Here is a 22,025-nt window from a genome sequence, read left to right on the forward strand (position 1 = left end):
ATGAACAAATCAGGAGACTATAGATGCTGGAGAGGATGTGGAGAAACGGAAACCCTCTTGCACTGTTGGTGGGAATGCAAATTGGTGCAGCCACTCTGGAAAACTGTGGAAGTTCCTCAAAAAATTAAAAATAGACCTACCCTATGACCCAGCAATAGCACTGCTAGGAATTTACCCAAGGGATACAGGAATACTGATGCATAGGGGCACTTGTACCCCAATGTTTATAGCAGCTCTCTCAACAATAGCCAAATTATGGAAAGAGCCTAAATGTCCATCAACTGATGAATGGATAAAAAAAATTGTGGTTTACATACACAATGGAGTACTACGTGGCAATGAGAAAGAATGAAATATGGCCCTTTGTAGCAACGTGGATGGAACTGGAGAGTGTTATGCTAAGTGAAATAAGCCATACAGAGAAAGCCAGATACCATGTTTTCACTCTTATGTGGATCCTGAGAAGCTTAACAGAAGACCATGGGGTAGGGGAAGGGGAAAAAAAAAGTTAGAGAGGGAGGAAGCCAAAACATAAGAGACTCTTAAAAACTGAGAATAAACTGAGGGTTGATGGGAGGTGGGAAAGAGGGGAAAGTGGGTGATGGGCACTGAGGAGAGCACCTGTTGGGGATGAGCACTGGGTGTTGTATGGAAACCAATTTGACAATAAATTTCATATTAAAAAAATAATGGAGGAAAGAAATGTGTATGGGAAGAGGGGCCACATAAGGAGGAATAGAGGGAGGCCTTGACCTTGCAAATAACACTGAAGACTGCTTATTTATTAATAATCAGCAAAGAAAAATTATATAGGTAGCATTTTTCAGATAGCACCCTTGAAAACATAATTCAACTTGTTTCATAACTGAGGTCAGTGTTGTTGTGTATATAATTTACAACCAGCACTGACTCCAACCTGAAGCAATTTGGTTTGTCTATAAAATCTCACAATTCAAAGACACCAATTTCCTGTTCCTCTTAATCAAATGATTTAGGGTTTTGAACTCTAGTTTTTGAGAACAAATAGCATTTGACTTTTCACACAAGCAAGACAATAGCTATTCAAGGTATTTGTAGAAGCTATAAAATAAGCTTCTTCTAATGTAAGAACTTACTCTGTAATACTTTGTGAAGGCAGAAATTACATACAAAATTGTAAAAGCTATTTCTAATGAGAATTTTAAAAATGAAAAAACAATATACATTATTAAGCATTGCAATAAAGAGAAAATAATAAAAATCGTACATAAGAACTTGGGCAAAATTATTGTTCAGCCCTGTCCTTTCTTTGGAAAAGAAAAAAAGATCTTGTAAGAAAATTGTTCAATATTAGGTTCCTAGGAGGATGGAATGAAAAAACACACACACAGTTTTCTAAACTTGGTATACTGAAGTAGAATAAATCCATTGAATACAACTTAAAAATCTCAGAGACTTCCAACTTCCTTTTGTGAAGTCCAAATTTCTTATTTTTATTGAATTCCTCTGCCAGTATTTTTTTTATCTCCTTTAACTGTATCTAGTGTCAATTAAATTTCTTTTTTTAAATTTTTTTATTTTTATTTATTTATTTATTTTTTAATCTATGAAATTTATTGTCAGATTGGTTTCCATACAACACCCAGCACTCATCCCAAAAGATGCCCTCTTCAATGCCCATCACCTACCCTCCCCTTAAATTTCTTTTTTTAAAGTTAGTCTTGAATGGGCAACGTAAGGTGAAAAAAATCTGAAAGACACACAAGGGTGGTGAGTGAAAAGTTAAATCTTTCTCACACCCTTATGGCACACTAGTTCCCCTCCTGGAAGTTAATACTGCCACCAAATCTTAGATTTCCTTTTCCAGGGATGTTTTATGCAGGTGTGTGAGAGACTGCATAAGTTTTGGTTTTCTACACAAGTGATAGCAGATTATACACACTTGCTTTTGTTCTACTTAACAGAATATCTTGGAGAACATTTCACATCAGTGTATGTAGGACAGCCTCATTCTTTTCAAGTCTGCATAATATCTCATTTTTGGATGTTGCATTATTTCACTTAACTTTCCAAAAGGGTCCCTGGTTCACATCCTGACATCTCCTTTCTTGCCTCACATCTGCTTCCTCATTTGCATACTGTGCCCATTTTCACCAAGGTAGATCTTCTCTCCATTTCAAAACTCCTTGAACACAAATGAAATGACTGATGATTTTGCAATTGTACTTTCAAAGTACTTTTGTACACACATTATTTCACTTGAGCCCCATATCAGTGGGAATCTAGTAAAGAACTCTATGGCAGCTCAATAGGTCGCACATTCTTTCTTTTTATAATTTTAATTTCAGCTTCCTGTGACAATTACAAAGGCAGTTCTAGAGAGCTGCTACCTGTTATATGCTTGTCTACTTGGTATCATTTGTATTTGTGTGATTCACTGTCTCCTGTATGGATCATGTGCACATTTTCCATAAGTGTGTAAAAGTGTTGAAGATAGTCATTAGCAGCTCCTTAAATAAATTTCCTTAAAATGTATTTATAGCCCATCTTTTTCTAAAAGTGGCATCTAAAAGATGTCATTTCCTGATATTTTTTTTCTCAGTGAAGCCACACATATTCTTTCATTTGAAAGACACAGATTTCTAAGTTAGAAACTTGCTAATTTACCTTCTGCTGGCCCACTTGCCCAAGGGAGTAATCTGGTAGCATAAGATACTCCAGGAAGGGAAGCAGCCCTTGGCATGCCCTTTGCCCATGGAAATGATTACATTACAGATCAAAACTTGGATCGTGAAAGGCTAATCCATGCTGAAACTGCCCCCACAGATTTCAAATTTCGCTGCTATTTGCTGGCTGGAAGAGCTTAGGCATGTTATTTATCCCTCTGTGACCTAGTCTCCTCATCTCTGGGTACAATGAACTTATCACACCTGCTAGACTCCAGAATTTGGCTGAGCAAGAGGCCAAATTCAGCTCTGCAGAGCTGAATAGATTTGAAAGCTCACCCGGAAGCCTGATGTGACAGAGGACCCTGGAACAGATCTACCTCAGGATACAGACCACTGGGAGTCAAAAGCTATCTCAGAGAAGTTTAAAAATTAATCCCAAACTGGCAGCTCTTTCTGCCCCTGGGTCCTGTCCCTGGGCTATAATAAAAGCGCCTTTTTGCACTGAAAGTATCTTAAGAATTCTTTCTTGACTGTTCACTCAGCAGCCCCACAACATTTCTGGTGCCCAACCTAGGGCTGTTCTTCTTTCTAGACTTCGAGCCTTGGTACAAACTTAAGTTACTCCCTCTTTTCTTTTACTTTAACTCCAGGGGCTTTTCAAGAAATATGGTCTTATTGGAACAATCTCATGTTGACTGCTCTGGCTGCAACCCTCGAGCCTGTGACTACTCTCCAGGGAGGATAAAGGCCTGCCTTTTGACTGGAAGCTAGTACCCTGGCCAGAATGGTAACAAGACCCAGAACTTGATGCCCTCTCTTTATCCACCCCTTCGTTTTTTTTTAGACAGAGAAAGAGAGAGCGAGTGTGAGCAGGGGAGAGGAGCAGAGGGAGACAGAGAGAATCTTAAGCAGGCTCCACACTCAGCATGGAGCCTGACACAGGATTTGATCCCACAACTCTGGGATCATGAACTGAGCCAAAATCGAGAGCAGATGCTCAAACGACTAAGCCACCCAGGCACTCTTATCCCTGTTCTTATACAAAGCATGGGACAGACACCTGTCACTAGGATTGCTGACAACCTTAAGACTTCCATGCGAGGTTTCCTCCTCATTGGTCCAATGTGATCCCCTCCACATCCCTGGTCTAGCCACTTCTGGCCATGAGACCACTGGGAACCAGCCAAAACCAATGTCAATATCAACTGAATTAAAACCCAACAGGGGACCATTTCCTGGGAAGTTGTCTGTAAAGACTACATGTATTGGAATGTCACTTAGACTATGATGGATTTCTATCTTTACTATTCTTCATCAATGTCCCCTACTAACTACTTGAATTACAATACTTGGTAATTTCGCCTTGTAGAACTTTTTTAGTGTCTCCCTCGGTTAAAAATGGCAGGTTCTCCATGGTATTTCAGTCTATTCACTGGCACCAATTTGTAGTCTAGAATGCAATGGGGAAATGCAGGGATATCGACATCTCTTCAGTAGACAGGTTGGTATTCATCAACAACTTTTTGAGGGAAGCTCTGGTTGCTCTGAACACTAGGAACCCTTGATATGATCCTGAGTGGAATGCCATCCAACAGTCAGGGGGATTATGGTAATGGACTTTTCTTCTTCATTCCCCAAAAACTCCCCCTTGGGATGTCTCTTAACCCACTGGAGACAATTTGGATTGCAAGATTTAATGAAGAAAGGACTCATCTTCTTCTGCAATAACACATACCCTCAGTACTCCGTAGGAGACAAAGAAAAATGGCCCATTAACAGATACTTAAACTTCAATACTATTTATCAATTAGAATTTTTTTGTAAATGTCAGGGAAAATGGACCGAAATCCCATATGGCCAGGCCTTTGTGGTGCTGTACCCAAACTCTGATCTGTCCATATTCTTTTACAGGCCTTGAGGACCCCCCTCTCCTCACCCTCGACCTTCAACCCACCAGCTCAGCTGCCTTGGGCCCCTCTACCACCTTACCTGTGTCTTGTCCTGTTCTCTATGTGCCAATCCTTTGTCTCCCCTGTAAACAAGTTGCTGCCAGGGTTCTGTACATGTCTCTCTCTTTTTCCCGAATTACTCATCTTTGTTTACTTCTTCTCAAAATGTATCTTGAGAGGACGAAACACATGAGGCTTCTTATTGCATGTGGGGGCTTCTGCCTGAATTATTAATGGCTATGATAATTGGAGCCAATTGTGTGTGGTCGTCGCTAAACCTCAGGACAGGGGCTTAAAGAATATTCCTAAGCAGAGGCCAGAACTCCTTTTGTTTCAGGGAGATTCCCTGTCTTCTCTGGCCTGACATGGATTGGCTGTTTTCACCTTTTGTCGGTGGAAAGAAAGTATGTGTCTGTTCATCTGTCTGAGCTTGGTCTTTAGGACCAGGGATCCTCTTTCTCTGCCCTCAGGGCTGTTACCTGCCTCCAGCCTTGCTAGCAGCACCTCACCTCTTCTGCTTCCCCTGCCCTCCTCCTGTTTCTGCACAGCCCGAATAACCTGCTCCTATACCATCCTCCGCGCCTCTGGTGTTACTGGCTCCTGCTCCTCCTACCCTGCTATCAAAGAGCAAAGAGTACCCCCTTGGACTTAAACCACCCACTTCAGATTTCCCCAGGTAAAAAACTGACAGCGGGGAACAAATTGATTGGCTTTTAAGTGGACCTAGGTGCAACATATTCGGTAAACTAATTTAAGTTTGTTGGATTAATTAAGATAGACATGTCCTTAGAGTTATCAGCATGAAATATAAAACTTTTATTCTACCAAGGATTCCTGAAAGTTAAATAAGCCTGTGTTATCTTTGTTGCAATTTGTCAGCAAAAAGATGACTTAAAATGACGGTTAATTTTGTCTTAAAGTTCTCATGGGTAATTGTTTAAAAAAACCCAACTAGGTTGATTAAATGAAAATGTTTATAACTTTCAAAGTCTTTGATAATCTGAAACTTTAAAGTTTTGCTTGTATGATAAATTGGATTGGATTCATTGGCTATCTAAGTTTTTCCAACCAAGATAAAATACTAACACATTAATTACTAAACATATGTTTGTGCTTTTGGTTTCTTACAGCAGAGAAACTGAGGATACTTGGGTCTGTTGGTAAACATGCTTTATGCTTTGTTGAAATAGTGGATGGCTCCACTTTCCTTATGATCTCGTTAAAAAAAATGTATTCAAAATTGTATCTTTAATCTTATGATCCAGGGAAGATCATGGACTGTCACTGGGGCTGTCTCTAAAAGGGTAAAAATCCAGTTTGAGAATGGAAGGACTGAACAGGAAGGAACTGGTTGGTGTTTTCTGACTGCCTGGTGAAGACTTCTCCCCACTGGTCTTAAGAAGACAGAAGAAAGGAAATAACACACTTAACAGAACACAGAGAATGCTAGTGGGACTATGTTTGCTACCCACTGCTAATCTCAGCAGACTAGTGCACAAAGCACCAAGAGCTGAGCCTCAGAGGGAACCAAAGACGGAGCAGTCAGGCAGCTGTGGGTGAGCAGCAGGTGGGGTCAGTGAATGGGTGCTGGACATGATGCATCTGCCACCCTCATGGCCAGTCCTGTACAAAATATACTTTCTCATCAAATACAAACTCAAGTCACTTAAATTTCTACAGTGAGCTTGTGGGAGTTTCAGATTTAGCTTGACACAATACACAGATGTTAATAAAATTTCTTCCTATAAACTTGTCACATATGCACAACAGGGAAACAAGCTCATCTCTGCTCTTTATAGTAAACGGACTAGGTATGGTGGGAAGGTACATGCCAAGTGAGGGTAATCTTTTTTTTTTGGAAGTCGTGTTCTTAAAACTGTTAATTTCATTGACAAGTATGGCTGACATGAGAGTTACATTACATCACCATCATACTAAAATGTGATGATAATAATAATAGTAATACCTAATACTTCTAAGCACAATTCTAAATGCTTTATATATAATTAACTTAATGCTTACAACAAATCTGTGAAAAATAACTATATTGTTAAAATATTATACTATATATGTGCTATATAATGATCTTGTTTGGGATGTTCTTGTTAAGTGGAGAGCTTGGATGAAAACCTAGGTAGTCCATTTGCTTAACGATTACACTCTCCCACCTCTTGTATCCATAAAGAGCCAGGGCTGATGAATGGACAACTCAGGGCTGTCATTCATGTTGTAGGCTCAGTGGGTGGTGCCCCAGCCTAGGTATACAGGCCAGGAGCTGTACAAAGCATAACCTAAAGCCAGATGCAACATCCCCACTGGGGATAGACAGAATCAACTCTCCCTGGCAGTGGTCCCTGGGCTTCATGACTAGCCCTGAGGTTCCTTTAGAAAAGCATCTTCAAACTGGTATTCCCTGGAACCAGCTTCATAAGGCAGATGCTCCACCAAAAAGAGTCTCAAGTCAAATCTATTTGGGAAGAGATGGGTTAGACAAACTTGAATAGTTCTTTTACTAGAAGACCCCCTCAGATCCTCAATGTGCTAGTGTTCACTGTGAATCTCCTAGAAGAGGATATAATTGTAATATTTTCTAAACATATCTGACCATTTATATCATCCTGAAGGAGTGTTTTGAGGAATATTTTATACTTCGGGAAATGCCTGACATTTAACTGGATCCAGCTGTGAGAACGCAGCCTCTGTTTCAAGAGGCTACTGATCTTCTGTTGTAAAAGTCTCCTATGGATACTTGTGGGCTAAGAATGAAGTATAAAAGTGGTCAAAGGGAAAACAGCCTGGAATCAGGTTCCTCTGTTGCTTCTGTTCACTGGCACCTAGAAGCTGACTTCCTCACGTACGGAAGCCTTGGGTTCTAAGATCTTTTTGTACAGTTCTTCAGCTGACATCTGGTTTCCCAACCCACCCTTCCCCTTAGGTAAAACCTGAAATACCCCACTCCCCAACTGGATGCCAGCTAGTGTTAATTAACTAGTGTCTAGCTTCTGGACTCTGGCTTGACCTGACTTCTGGTAGCCTTAAGAGTTTTTTAATGTTCAGCTAACCTGATTCCAACACAAATATTGCATCTAATTCTCTTGGTCCTTATAGTATGTCTCCTGATCAATGGGGGTCTCGCTGTTGCTTTTGTGACCAGGAGTCACAGAATAAACTGGTTCCCTTAACACCAAACCATTTGGGATGTCTTCCCCTCAGAACAATCTCTCCAGATTCCTCATGCTCATAGTAGCTATATATATATATATATATGTATATATATATATATATATATATATATATATATATATTTTTTTTTTTTTTTAGAAAGAGAGCAAGCACGCACATGCCTGTGACTGGGGGAGGGGCAGAGGGAGAGAGAATCCCTAAGCAGGTCCCTTGCCCAGTGTGGAGCCCAGCGCAGGTCTCAATCTCATGACCTTAAGATCATGACTGTGAGATCATGACCTGAGCTGAAATCCAGAGTTGGACGCTTAAGCCACTGAGCCATCCAGGCGCTCCATAATACATAAATCTTAAAGAAGCCCTGGATTGGGAAGTCTCAATAATGTAGTGAATCCAAATAGTCCTGAACCTACCACCAGAAAGTCTCCCATTCTTGAGGCAACCCTGAAACCAAAATAGCCAATCTGTTCCTTCAACCAGAAATGATGGTTTGTTTGGCTAGATTAGTATTCTAGATACTAGCCCTAAATCAAGCTGACCATTTGGTGTGGAAGAAAGAAGGAAAGAGATGGTCTTCATGTCATTTTTAATCTCTTGACATTCTATCCAGGGAAACCATTTATAGGTGACTTAAAATAATCAAGTTACTGGTCTCTGAAGAGTACTGATGAATTGACTGTCATTTTTTTTTTTTCTTATGATGATACTATCTGGACTTAAGTCAACTAGGTTCTCACAGCCTATTAGATTTAGTACTTCTGATGACTAAGGGAGGAGAGAGGGGGAAATACTATAGGTTTTGGCTGAATGAAGGGGAGAGAAATCTGGTGCTTTTTAAAGGAAAAATAATCATTAAAATAATTTAAAGTTATTAATCCACTAAGAATCAGAGCACAGTCCAAACCCTGTCATTGAGTTAATAATAGTTGGCAATTCCTTTCAGACATAGCTTTTGTGAGGTCATTTTTTGAGGCTAGTGGTGAAAAGCTTCATAGCCACAGAGCAACATTTGGCAATAAATTAGTTCAGCTTGTTTCCACATGGCCCAAAAAATCTTCATTTGTTCCATCATGAAAAACAAACTTTCATTTGCTTGAGGCAGGGAAAAATAAATGATTTTCTTTTGCACATTTTGACAATTTAATTTTTAGCATGCTTATATGCTAATCTTTTTTTTTTTTTTTTTTAAGCCACTAACTACTCTTTTCTCTGTTTGGTTTTAGTCCCTGTAAAGAAAAAAAAAATGCATTTTTAGCTTTTAACAGAAAGAGCTAAATTTTCCCAAGGCAACAACAATACAGACACAAAGAAAATACATGTGATTTAACACATTACTGAGTGAGGTTGGGGAAAAATCTTTCTCTGTAAGTATGAAATGGGTTATTACATTTCAGATCAAGATAATTTTATGACTTGCTCTTGGAGGCATGGGTATGGGATAGGTGGCTACAATTTTTCTTATTCCTATGACAACAGATTAAAGTTAAGAATTGATCACTTTTAACTATAGTCCAAAACAAATATGGGATCAGCTACAGAGCCCTACTCACAAAGCATTAAATTAGGAAGGCAAAAATACCCAATTAGAATTGTGGAAAATATTAGCTGAATTATTAAAGTTTGCAAAAATATCCTAATCAATGTTTCCTCTGATGAACCATTAGAGTGTAGGGATGTATGACTGTGGTAGCAGCAATAATGATCAAAGCTGGGGGTACCTGGGTGGCTCAGTCAGTTAAGCATCTGTCTTTGGCTCAGGTCATTATCTTAGTGGTCCCTGAGTTTGAGCCCCACGTCAGGCTCTGTGTTGACAGCTCAGAGCCTGGAGCTTCCTTCAGATTCTGCGTCTCTCTCTCTCTGCCCCTCCCCTGCTCACACTCTCTCCCTCTCCCTCTCTCAAAAATAAATAAACATTAAAAAAAATCATGATCATAGCTAACATGGAAGATTTATTACATGACAGACCCTGTTCTAAGACTTCTACCTCTAGGAACTCACTTAATCCTACAAGATAGGTAATATTATCTTCATTTGAAACGTGAGGAAAATGCAGCTTAAGGAGAGTAAGTAACTTTGAAAGGTCACACAGTTCTCTGTCACTAGAGACTCACCCTCAACCATTACGCTATGCTTATATCAGGCTGCCATTATTAGAATACTGGTCCGCCATTTACTAGTTATATGACCTTGGACAAGCTATTTAACCTAACTGTCAGTTCTGTAAATAGGTTGTTCCTACATTTAAATGAGATAGTTCATGTAAAACACTGATAGTACCTGGAAAGAGGAAATGTTTAATAAATATTAGCTATTATTAAAATAAGAGAAATTAGCAAAGAATCAAAGAATTAATAGAGGTTTAATTTACTATTATTATTTTTTGGTGTGTGTGTGTATATGTCTGTTTCTTATTCCCTATGTTACATTTTTAATATTACCTTTCAGGAATGAAGTTGATCATAGACATGACAATTACATCAACAGGGCTTTATATTTCTCAGAGTGCTTATATGAATTATCCAGTTTGATCCTTAGAACAGTCTTCTATGTTTGTCAACAAACTGAGGCTTAGAGAAGTTAGGTAATATCATGTCAGCCACATAGCTGACAGCGAAAGTTGAATCCAGATTTGAACCTATGAAAGTGAGTTTAATTTACATCCTTTGACATTGAGCTAGTTTCTTGCTTTTAGTAATGTTCTGTTGATCTCGGGTTTTCCAAGTATATAATCAAATCATCTGCATACACTGATATTTCTATTTCTTCCCTTTCCATAATTGTGACTTTCATTAATTTTTCCCGATCCTAACTGGCAGCAGTTGAGTGCCATATTAAATAGAAAACTTACCCTGCCTTTTTGCACCTTTGTTAATACTTCTTGTGTTCGTCCCTCTGTACACCCTCCTCCAAATGCTTGGGTATTGCCCGTGCCTGTCCTATCCAGCTATCAGAACTGATACGAATGTTACCTCTGCTATAAAAAAATTCTCTCTGAGCTTCTCAACTAGAGTAACCTCTCTTTATTCTAAACCAGTGGTTCTCAACTGGGGGTGGTTTTGTCCCTCGGGGGACGTTTGGCAATATCTGAGGTTGTTTTTGGTTGTCATTACTAGGGCGGAGGGTGCTCCTGTCATCTAATGGGTAAAAGCCAGGCAGGACGCTGGTAAGCAGCCTACAACACACAGGACAGCTCCCCGCAGAGAAGAATTCTCCAGCCTAAAATGTCAGCAGTGCTGAGGTTGAGAGATCCTGTTCTTAACTAAAGCCTCAAGGCATTAGGATACATACTGCTTTCTGCTTTTAAAAAACTTATTTATGTATATATTTTATCACCAACTGTATTATTTGAGGGCAGAGATTCCGTCTTCGCCATCTTTTTATCACCAGTATTCACAATAGTTAGCAAGTCTCCCTATATATCCATCTGTATTTCTTCATCAAATACTTTTGATTAATTTAAACATTAATCAACCATTAACTATAAAAGATGACATATGTTAGATAAAATGATTTAGAGTTTCCTTAAGGCATTTGACAAATGAGAAAAATAATGTAAGATGTAATTTGTTTTTAATTTATAAAATTCAGGCATTGCTCATTCTTATTTCTAATTCTGTACATCTTCCCCAAATGATTCCACAAACCAAGATATATTAAAAAAAAAAGAGTATAGAAAAATAATATATTTGAAAAGATACAATGCATATATGAGTGCATTTGGAAAAACATTTCAACCATGACACATTTGATGATGTGGACTAAAAACTCTACTAGCAGAATCAAACCAAGGAGGAAAAAGAAAAAGCAAAAACACTTTCAAGACAACAGGCTCAAGGGAAACACAATCAGGGAAAACAAATGCTCAACATACCAACACTGGCGTCACATTTAAAGCTCAAATTTTTTTAAAAATGTGATCTCCTTGGAAGTAAGCAGCCGCTCCTTTATTTAAAGTGCCTAAAGTATCATATTCGTTATCATATGTCAGCAGCAATTCAGAGAAGACTTTGTCAAGGAAGAAAATATGAACCTCCAGAATTCTCACAAATGATATTTCTAGTAAAACGTAGAAGATATAATCAATAACATGATGGCTCTGCTATATAATAGCAACCCTTCTTATAGCCAGGAAGGCTGTTATTATTTTCTACTAACAGCTGTATTTCTAAATGAAAATCTGAAGGGGAATGTTCTCTGTTGTTTTTGGAAAGAGCAAAATACAAATTAGGTGGTTAATTGGTGCATCTAATTTTTGTGTGGTTTTCATTTTTATGCAGGACTTTCACTTGACAATGTAACAAATACATCCTTTGAAGTGGAAGACTCTATTAGGTAATACAGATGTTTTCTTGGATTTTATTATGCTCATGAAAATTTCATAACATTCATAATAATAGTATAAAATAATAATGCGCTGTGTTCAATAGCATGGGCAGTGGGCACAATGAAAACAGAAATACTTCACATGAAAGTGCGGATGGCAACTCCAAGAAAGAATCCTGGTCACCTCTAAATGAGATTTATCCATTTCAGCAATTTGTTACCTGTTTTTAAAGCACATTTTTTTTATGGATAATATTATTTATTTCCTGATCAAGCAGTGCTATAATTACATGACTTAAATAATTACTTACCTAGTAAATCTGAAGCTCTTAAATTTTCTTTCAGAAACATAACAGAAATAATGGCACTACCTAGAAAGGAAATGGCCATTAGTGGTGTTTCCAATGTAAAAAACATACATTATACGGTACCATCTGAAAGAAATTAAGCTCTTTGTGTCTTATACCTGATTAGTTATGTTCTGGTCAGAGACATCCAGCAGCTGTGGCTGTGAAAACAACTCCCTCTCGCCCCCTCATGGTTGAGGATACATAAAAACTGGCCTGGTTTACAATGGACCTAGGACAGTGGCTGAGATAGTGCCCCATGGACAGCAAGGGCAAAATAAAGGTTACTAAATAACTAAATGAATAGATGAATAGATAGATAGGTGATAGATAGGTAGATAGAGCAGGAAGGGATGGAAAGGCAGAAAGACAGAAGGGAAGGAAAGAAAGAATGGGAAGAAGGAAGTTTTAATTTTCGATATATGCCAGACTGAAACTCATTATTTCCCTTCATCTCCTCCTGTAATTCCTATTCCAAGGGGCACCTGGGTGGCTCAGTTGGTAAAGTCTATTCCAATGACACCTCTAAGGAGCCCCAGAATCCTAGGACTTCTGCCAGTCTCCACTCTCCTTCATATGACACGTCCAACAGCATCCTGGGTCTGTCAGGTCCAGATTTCACCAACTGTCCAGTTCACCCTCCTCTTCAGTCCACGGTCACTGGGCTTCATTTCAGGCATAGACCTCAAGCTCCTGCCACTTTCCTCACACATTTGTCCTCGATCTCTTTTATATTCTATGCCCACCCTTACTAAAATCATCATAATTCCCAGAACCATCATTTAGTTTCATTCTAATTTTTTTTCAATTTTTTTTTTTTTTGAGAGACAGAGACAGATAGAGCACTAGTTGGGGAGGGGCAGAGAGAGAGGGAGACACAGAATCTGAAGCAGGCTCCAGGCTCTGAGCTGTCAGCACACAGCCCAACGCAGGGCTCGAACCCACAAACTGTGAGATCATGATCTGAGCTGAAGTCAGACTCTTAACTGACTGAGCCACCCAGGCACCCTCATTTAGTTTCATTCTAAAGGACTTTTATTCATGTTATTCCCTTTGCAACTCTGCCTCCAGTTTTGAGACCAACTCTAGACTCAAGTATCACCTCTGGATTCCCCCAGACCCAGTCGACCAATCCACACTTTGGTGCGATTGATTACCCCTTGTCATATAGCTTTCATGTTACACGGAAGATTTATTTGCCTATCCCCCACCCCCAAAAAGACTATCAGTTCCTTTTACTCTGAGATGTCTTATTTTTCTAGATCTCCCAGGTGTAGCTAGCACATAGATAAGAGAGTTGGTGGGATCTCTGCCCTGCATTTACTGGCCCTCATAGTATAAGACCCTCTTTCCCATTACTGAGGCTACTGAATCCTCAGCCTCTAACTGAGCCTTGACCTGTTTCTATGGCCTCAGGTTGTGTAGGGTAAGTTGAATCTCTCTGAGTTGTTCCTCTTATGGAGCCATTCCTCTATGAGTAGAGGCATGGGAAAACCCAAACTTGCAATACTACAAAATAATACACATCATAATTTGAATTTTAAATTTTTAACAGAAATTATTAGCAAGGCTTTTAAGTTTGTTTTTTAAAATAAAACTATACAGAAGAAAATAGGGAAGCAAAGTCATCATAAAAATAACTCATCACCTCGAGAAAATTGTAGTTAGTATGTTGGCACATTTATTTTACCTTAGCGGAGTTGAAACTATAATGCAATTTTTTTTTTCAGTTTCCTTAGCTACCATATTACAAACAATTTGCAACATCATTAAAATTTTTTCATAGATAAAAATTTTAATAAGCCTGTATAATAATCCATTAAATCAATTAAATTTGAATATAACTATATCTGTTATTCTGGCAATTGATTTAAAACAAAATAAATCCATACCAGAAACCCTCATTCAAGATAAGCTGGGATTCTCCTATGTTTTCTCCATCTTTTTCTCAACCTCGCTCTCTCTTATTCAAGTTGAGCTATTATTCAAGTCCTTGCAAAATTCTCCTGGGCAGGTTATTTATCGGAATGGACATTTCACACAGAATAAACGGAGTGTGAAAAATGTCCACCAAGCATGAACTTAATTGGGTGATGTGACTTTAAAACATTAAAGCAATGTTTCCTGTACAGATACATAGCCCATTAGGTTAAGAATTGAGTTCAGGACAGGGGTAAAAATGTATGAAAATTTTCCATTTCATATTTGGACCAAAACAATTCAGGGAAACTAATTTAACATTTCAGAGAATTAGAAAAAGTATAAAAAACAAGACCCCATTCCCATCCCATCACTGACCTCCTGTGTAATTACATAAGGAATGTTTTCAAGTGGAGGGAGATCGATCAATAAAAAATAGGTGAATTATCACTACTAATGCGTACCAAATCCAAATGCATTCCATTATAACAATCCTTAAGATGACTATTTCACAGCAAAGGAGTCTAGTAAGAAGGCAGACATTGCTTACATGGAATGAGGAAACCTTAGAGCTGATAGGAGATACAAAGACAATGTACTTCAGGTTCTAAACTTTATATCTGGGAAACAGGTCCAGAGGAGTTGTTTGTTCATTCGTTGATCCATTCACTTAATAAACATTTATATTACAGGGCACCTGGGTGGCTCAGTCAGCTAAGCATCTGACTTCGGCTCAGGTCATGGTCTCATGGTTTGTGAGTTTGAGCCCCACGTGGGGCTCTGTGCTGACAACTCAGAGCCTGGAGCCTGCTTGGGATTCTGTGTCTCCTTCTTTCTCCGCACCCCCCCACCCCCGTCAAAAATAAATAATCACTAACAAACATTTATATTACAGCAGAATCAGAACCAAAGCCCACATTTCCTTATCCCCAGTCCAGAGCTCTTTCTGGTACACTACACTCCATTGCCTCCCTTGAAGGTAGAAAGGCATCATTTTCCTTCTTTTCTTGTTGCTCAACCAGTTTCAAAAATAATTTCATTTTTAGAACCCATGGAGGCCACCTGGGTGGCTCAGTCAGTTAAGCATCCAACTTTGGCTCAGGTCATGATGTTGTGGTTCGCGGGTTCAAGCCCCACATCGAGCTCTGTGCTGACAGCTCAGGGCCTGGAGCCTGCTTCGGATTCTGTGTCTCCCTTTCTCTCTGACCCTCCCCCTCTTTCTCTCTGTCTCTCTCTCTCAAAAATACATAAACATTAAAAACAAAAAAGAACGGATAGGGGAAAAGAGGTAGGTGACAATTTCATTGCTAAAAGAAAAATGGGACATGATTGGTAACAATAAGCTTGACATATACTTATATGCATCAAATTATATCAATCGGCTACAAAATATTTATCAGAGTTTTAAGAACATTAATATGCTTTTACTTTCTGAAAGAACTTATATCTAATGCATTTCCATACTCATTTTTTTCTGTTTTAAGAGAATATGAGGTTTTCTACAAAACTGTTAGATAAGAGAATAAGATTTTTTAGTTTTATTCATCTAGCAAACGAAGCAATAAAAAAGAACATTCTGTTAAGGAACATTTACTTGTAATTCATTTATCTTTCAAAATATGGTTAAAATGAGAGCTGTGCTGAGCAAAAAGACAGTATCTGAGCAACAGCTAATAACATAACTTCTAAGTAGAACAGTAAATTTTTAAAATGAGAAAAAATAAACTGAAGTGCCTCATATATAGTTGCAATCAGAGATTTGTCAAACTCAACCCTGTCTAGTTGTTGCTATAACCACCACCACTGCCTGATGAACATCTAGGAAGAGGAAAGAACCACTATGCTTTTGCTCCTGTAGTGAAACTTAATATTCAAAAATAGAGCATTTCAAGAAGAATAGTTTTTTTGGCTTTTGCTTTTTTTTTTTTTTTTAATTTGAGAGAGAGGGCATGTAAGAGGGGGAGGGACAGAGGGAGAAGGAGAGAGAATCTTAAGCAGGCCCCACGCTCAACGCAGAGCCTGAGGTGGGGCTCAATCCCCCTGGGATCATGACCTGAACCCAAATCAAGAGTCAGATGCTCAACTGACTGAGCCACCCAGGCACCCCAAGATCAATAGTTTAAAAAGCATTAAAACAGGACACAGTTGTAAACTAAACAGATTTGGACTAGGTATGATCAACCTATAGTTACTACTGAGCATTTACGTCAGCACTCACATTTTGTGTGCATTTTTGACTTGAGGCATATTTGGGCAAGAGGTTCAAGAACACTTTTCCATTCTAGCCTTCATATGGACACAGATGGATACAGAGTGCTCACAGACATGGGTCTACACAGAGAGTACTTGTGGATGCTGGATTAAATTCATTACACAGTGTCATATGGTGACCCCAGAGGCAGACACTGAACCACAATGACCACAATGCATTAAAAAAGAAAAGGTGAAAGGTAGCATATGAAAGATAATGTACCAAAATGTAATCAGTGGTTATGTAGAAGTTGGGTGGCGGGGGGAAGATAGCAGGAATATTTTCTGTTGGGAGAAAAAAACAAAAAAAGCTTCTACAGTGTTCCTATGGAGCCAATTATTAATGTATTCATTTGGCCCTAAAGTTGTAGTGCTTCATTATCAGGAAGACTCAACAACAATTATTATGGGTGAGTCAACTGTTCTGTTTTTGGCCATTAAATGTCACTCAGATTAGTAATCAGAACAGAGTATCCTGTCCAGTCAAGGTTGATATAAAGAAATGTACATGTGGGAATTCTGATTTGGATTTCCAGAAGAAATTAGATAAAGGCCAACCAAGATTCTGGTGGCTTCAGCTGAACCAAGTCTAGATGTGGGCGAGGGTGCCAGGTCCAGGGGTTGGCTGTGGCCTGGTGTTGGGCTTCCTAACCCTCCCTGAAATGAATCCCACATTTGTCCCTGATTTGCCTCCTTTGACATCATTCAGATTTGGTCCAAGGACTGGCTGTTATAAGAGTTGATGCTCTAAAATCCATAGCAGGCCTCAGGTGAAAGGAAAAAAAAAAAAAACAAAAACAACTATAAATTAATCTGGTGCATGAGAATTCAGAAAGACTGTACAAACTTGATTTGGATTTTCTTCTGTAATAGCTACTAATGGGGATCAGTAAAACAGAAGTTAAGCATCAAACTTCTAGATGTTAACAATCAAACTCAAGGGTAGATTTTTACAGGTGAGTTTAGATCTTTGTGTCTGTAGAATAGATAACTGAGGATTCCCTTTTTACATTAAGATATATGTGCACTTTACTAAACTCTCTTTACCCCCCAAATAATGATTTTTTACTAAAGGTTTAATGGCACAGAAGAGTTCAATAACTATTTAATGCATTATACTATGGCCATTGAAAAATATCTTGCTCACATTTATTTACTACTTTTCATTTTTTACCCTTTATGACAACTTAATTTTTTATTTATTAAAATAATTTCTTAATGTTTATTTATTTTTGAGAGAGGTAAAGACAGAGCATAAGTGGGGGAGGGGAAGAGAGAGAGGGAGACAGAATCAGAAGCAGGCTCCAGGCTCTGAGCTGTCAGCGCAGAGCCCGATGCAGGGCTCGAACTCACGGACGGTCAGATCATGACCTGAGCCTAGGTCAGACACTTAATTGACTGAGCCACCCAGGTGACCTGACAACTTAATATTTTAAATCCTTTTTAAAATTTGGGGTATAATTGACATACAACATTATATTAGTTTCAGTTATACAACATAATGATTTTATATTTGTATTTCTGTTTTATTTTTTAAGATTCTTTCACTTAATACTTTACCGAAGTATAATTATATGCAATGCTATATTAGTTTCAGGTATACAACATTCAACAATTCTATACATTTCTCAGTTCTCATCAAGATTAGTGCACTCTTTTTAAACTTAATTTTTTATTTTAGTATAGTTGACACACAATCTTATATTAATTTTAGGTGTATAATTTAGTGATTTGACAGGGTTATACATTATGCTGTGTTCACCACAAGTAGTTACCATCTGCCCCGTTACATCACTATTACAATACCATTGACTGTATTCCTTATGCTGTTGCCTTTTATTCTCATGACTTATTCATTTCATAACTGGAAGCCCGTATCTTCCTCTCTCCTCCTCCCATGTTGCCCAAACCCCCATCCCTTCTCCTCTGGCGACCATCAGTTTGTTCTCTATAATTATAGGTCTGATTTTGCTTTTAGCTTGTTTTTTCAATTTTTTAAAATCATTTTTTTAAAGATTCTACCATTAGGGATTGCCTTAAGAATTCTGAGTATTCCGTAAGAATACTGAGCATCTCTTCATATATCTGTTGGCCATTTATGTCTTCTTTGGAAAAATATCTATTCAGGTCCTCTGCCCAGTTTTTAATTGGATTTTGTTTTTGGTTGAGTTGAATAAGATCTCTATGTATTTTGGATATTAACCCCTTATTGGATATATTATTTGAAAATATCTTCTCCCACTCAGTAGTATGCTGTTTTGTTTTGTTGATGGTTTCTTTCACTGTACAAAAGTTTTTTATTTTGATGTAGTCCCAACGGTTTATTTTTACTTTTGTTTCCCTTGCCTTAGGAGACATAACCAGAAAGATTTTTCTGTAGCTCATGTCAGAGAAATTACTGCCTATGTTTTCTTCTAGGAGTTTCATGGTTTTAGGTTTCACGCTTAGGTCTTTAATCCATTTTGAGTTTATTTTTGTGTATGGTGTAAGAAAGGGATCCAGTTTCATTCTTTTGCATGTTGGCTGCCCAGTTTTCCCAGCACCATTTGTTGAAGAGACTGTCTTTTTCCCATTGTATATTCTTGCATCCTTTGTCATGGATTAATTGACCATGTAAGTGTGGGTTTATTTCTGGACCCTCTATTCTGTTCCATTGATTTCTGTGTCTATTTTTTGCCAGTGCTGTACTGTTCCGATTACTACAGCTTTGTTTATTTATTTATTTATTTATTTATTTATTTTTAATTTTTTTTCAACGTTTTTTATTTATTTTTGGGACAGAGCGAGACAGAGCATGAACGGGGGAGGGGCAGAGAGAGAGAGGGAGACACAGAATCGGAAACAGGCTCCAGGCTCTGAGCCATCAGCCCAGAGCCTGACGCGGGGCTCGAACTCACGGACCGCGAGATGGTGACCTGGCTGAAGTCGGACGCTTAACCGACTGTGCCACCCAGGCGCCCCATCGATTACTACAGCTTTGTAACATGTCTTGAAATCTGGCATTGTGACACCTCCAGCTTTGTTCTTCTTTCTCAAGACTGCTTTGGTTATTCGATTCTTTTGTGGTTCCATACGAATTTTAGGGTTATTTGTTCTAGTTCTGTGAAAAACATTGTTGGTATTTTGATAGGGATTGCATTAAATCTGCCGATGTTTGTATATATTGCAAAATGGTCACCATATTAAGTCTAGTTAACATTGCTCACCATATATAGTTACAGAATGTTTTTTCTTATAATGAGAACTTTTAAAATTTACTTTTACCAACTTTTAAGTATGTAACACAGTACTATTAGCTATGGTTGCCATGCAGTGTATGACATCCCATGACTTATTTATTTTATAACTGGAAGTTTGTACCTTCTGACTCTCTTCAGTCATTTCACCCACCTCCCATTTCCTGCCTCTGACAACCACCAATCTGTTCTCTGTATCTATAAGCTTGATTTTTTTGTTTGTTTTTCAGATTTCACATATAGGTGAGATAATATGGTATTAGTCTTTCTCTGAGTTACTTCACTTAGTGGAATGCCCTCAAGGTCCATCCATGTCATAAGTGATAAGATTTCATTCTTTTTTGTGGCTGAATAATATTCCATCATGAATATTCACCATTTTTTAAAAAATTAATCCATTGATAGACGCTTAGGTTGCTTCCATATCTTGGCTATAGTAAATAATGCTGCAATGAACACAGGGATGCATATTATCTTTTCAAGTCACTGTTTTGTTTCTTTGGATAAGTACCCAGAAGTGGAATTTCTGGATCACAGGGTAATTTTATTTTTAATTTTTTGAGGAACTTCCATATTGTTTTCCATAGTGGCTGCACCAATTTACATTCCTAACAGTGCAATTTACATTACTAACAGTGCACAAGGGTTCCCTTTTCTCCACATCCTCGCCAACACCTGTTACTTCTTATCTTTTGATAATAACCATTCAAACAGGTATAAGGTGGTATCTCATTGTGGTTTTGATTTGCAATTCCCTATTGATTAATGAAGTTGGACATCTTTAATGTACTTGTTGGTAATCTGTATGTCTTCTTAAAAAAAAAGTCTATGCAGATCATGTGCCTATTTTAAAATTGGATCATTTGTTGTTTTTGCTATTATGTGAGTTCTTTATATATTTTGGATGTTAACTCCTCATTTGATATATGATTTACAAATATTTTCTCCCATTTAGTAGTTTGTCTTTTCATTTCGTTGATAGTTTCTTTTGCTGTGCAGAGCTTTTTAATTTGGTGTAGTCCCACTGTAGTTTATTTTTGCTTTTGTTGTCTTTGCTCTTGGCGTCAAATCCAAAAACATCATTGCCAAGAATAGTGTCAAGGGGCTTACTGCCTATGTTTTCTTCTAGGAGTTTCATGGTTTCAGGTCTTACATTCAGGCCTTTAATCCATTTTGAGTCAATTTCTGTGTATGATGTAAGAGACTGGTCGAGTTTCATTCTTTTGCATGTGACTATGCAGTTTCCCAGCACCATTTATTGAAGAGACTGATCTTTCCCATTGCATATTCTTGGTTCCTTTTTAGAAAATTAATTAAACACATAGGCATAGATGTGTTTCTGGGCTTTCTGTTTTGGTCCATTGATCTGTGTCTGTTTTTATGCCAATACCAAAGAGTTTTGATTACTATAGTTTTGTAATATCATTTGAAGCCGGGGAGCGTAATGCCTCCAGCTTTGTTCTTCTTTCTTAAGATTCCTTTGGCTATTTTGTGGCTCTATACAAACTTTATGGCTGTCTTTTCTAGTTTTGTGAAAAATGCTGTCGGAATTTTAATAGGGATTGCATTGAATCTATACATTGCTTTGGGTTGTATGGGCATTTTAACAATATGAAGTCTCCCGATCCTTGAGCACAGACTATCTTTCCATTTATTTGCATCATCTTCCATTTCTTTCATCAATGTCTTACACTTACAGTGTACAGGTTTTCCACCTCCTTGGTTAAATTTACTCCTAGGTATTTTATTCTTTTTCATGCAACTGTGACCACTTCTTAAAAGACACATTTAACCCCAAATTAAAACAATTACACTTTACTCATCTGTGATTATGGCTATAATATTCATATCTGATTCAGTTATAAAAAACAAAACAAAACAAAACAAACAAACAAACCCTTGGTCCATGGGTTACAAATTCAAATGCATACAGGGGCCAAGTAGGCAATCCTCTATAGAGGAAAAAAGTAATGAAGATGGTGGGCTGGGGCGATGAAGGGTGGTAGGGTGTGATGATGAGGTTGGGGGGCTGGTGTGATGAGGGCGGGGAGCTGTAGCTGTGGGGAGCAGTAGGGCCGTGGTGACTTGGAATATACAAGATCAGTGAAAAGTAGCAGCCATAATTCAGCTCTAGCCACATGCAAGTCCAGGGTTACCAAATCTGATTCTTTA

General features: G+C 38.2%; 1 protein-coding gene across 1 annotated transcript in view; it reads right to left on the bottom strand.

The window, feature by feature from the left end:
- Positions 1-22,025, bottom strand: part of NIPAL2 (NIPA like domain containing 2) — an 84,754-nt gene that overhangs the window by 27,867 nt on the left and 34,862 nt on the right. The window contains exon 4 of the mRNA XM_047842476.1: positions 12,412-12,471. Coding sequence (XP_047698432.1) covers positions 12,412-12,471 — 60 coding nt within the window. The remainder of the gene's footprint in view (positions 1-12,411; positions 12,472-22,025) is intronic.

Source organism: Prionailurus viverrinus, chromosome F2 (genome assembly GCF_022837055.1).
Source record: "Prionailurus viverrinus isolate Anna chromosome F2, UM_Priviv_1.0, whole genome shotgun sequence".
NCBI classification, from domain to species: domain Eukaryota; kingdom Metazoa; phylum Chordata; class Mammalia; order Carnivora; family Felidae; genus Prionailurus; species Prionailurus viverrinus.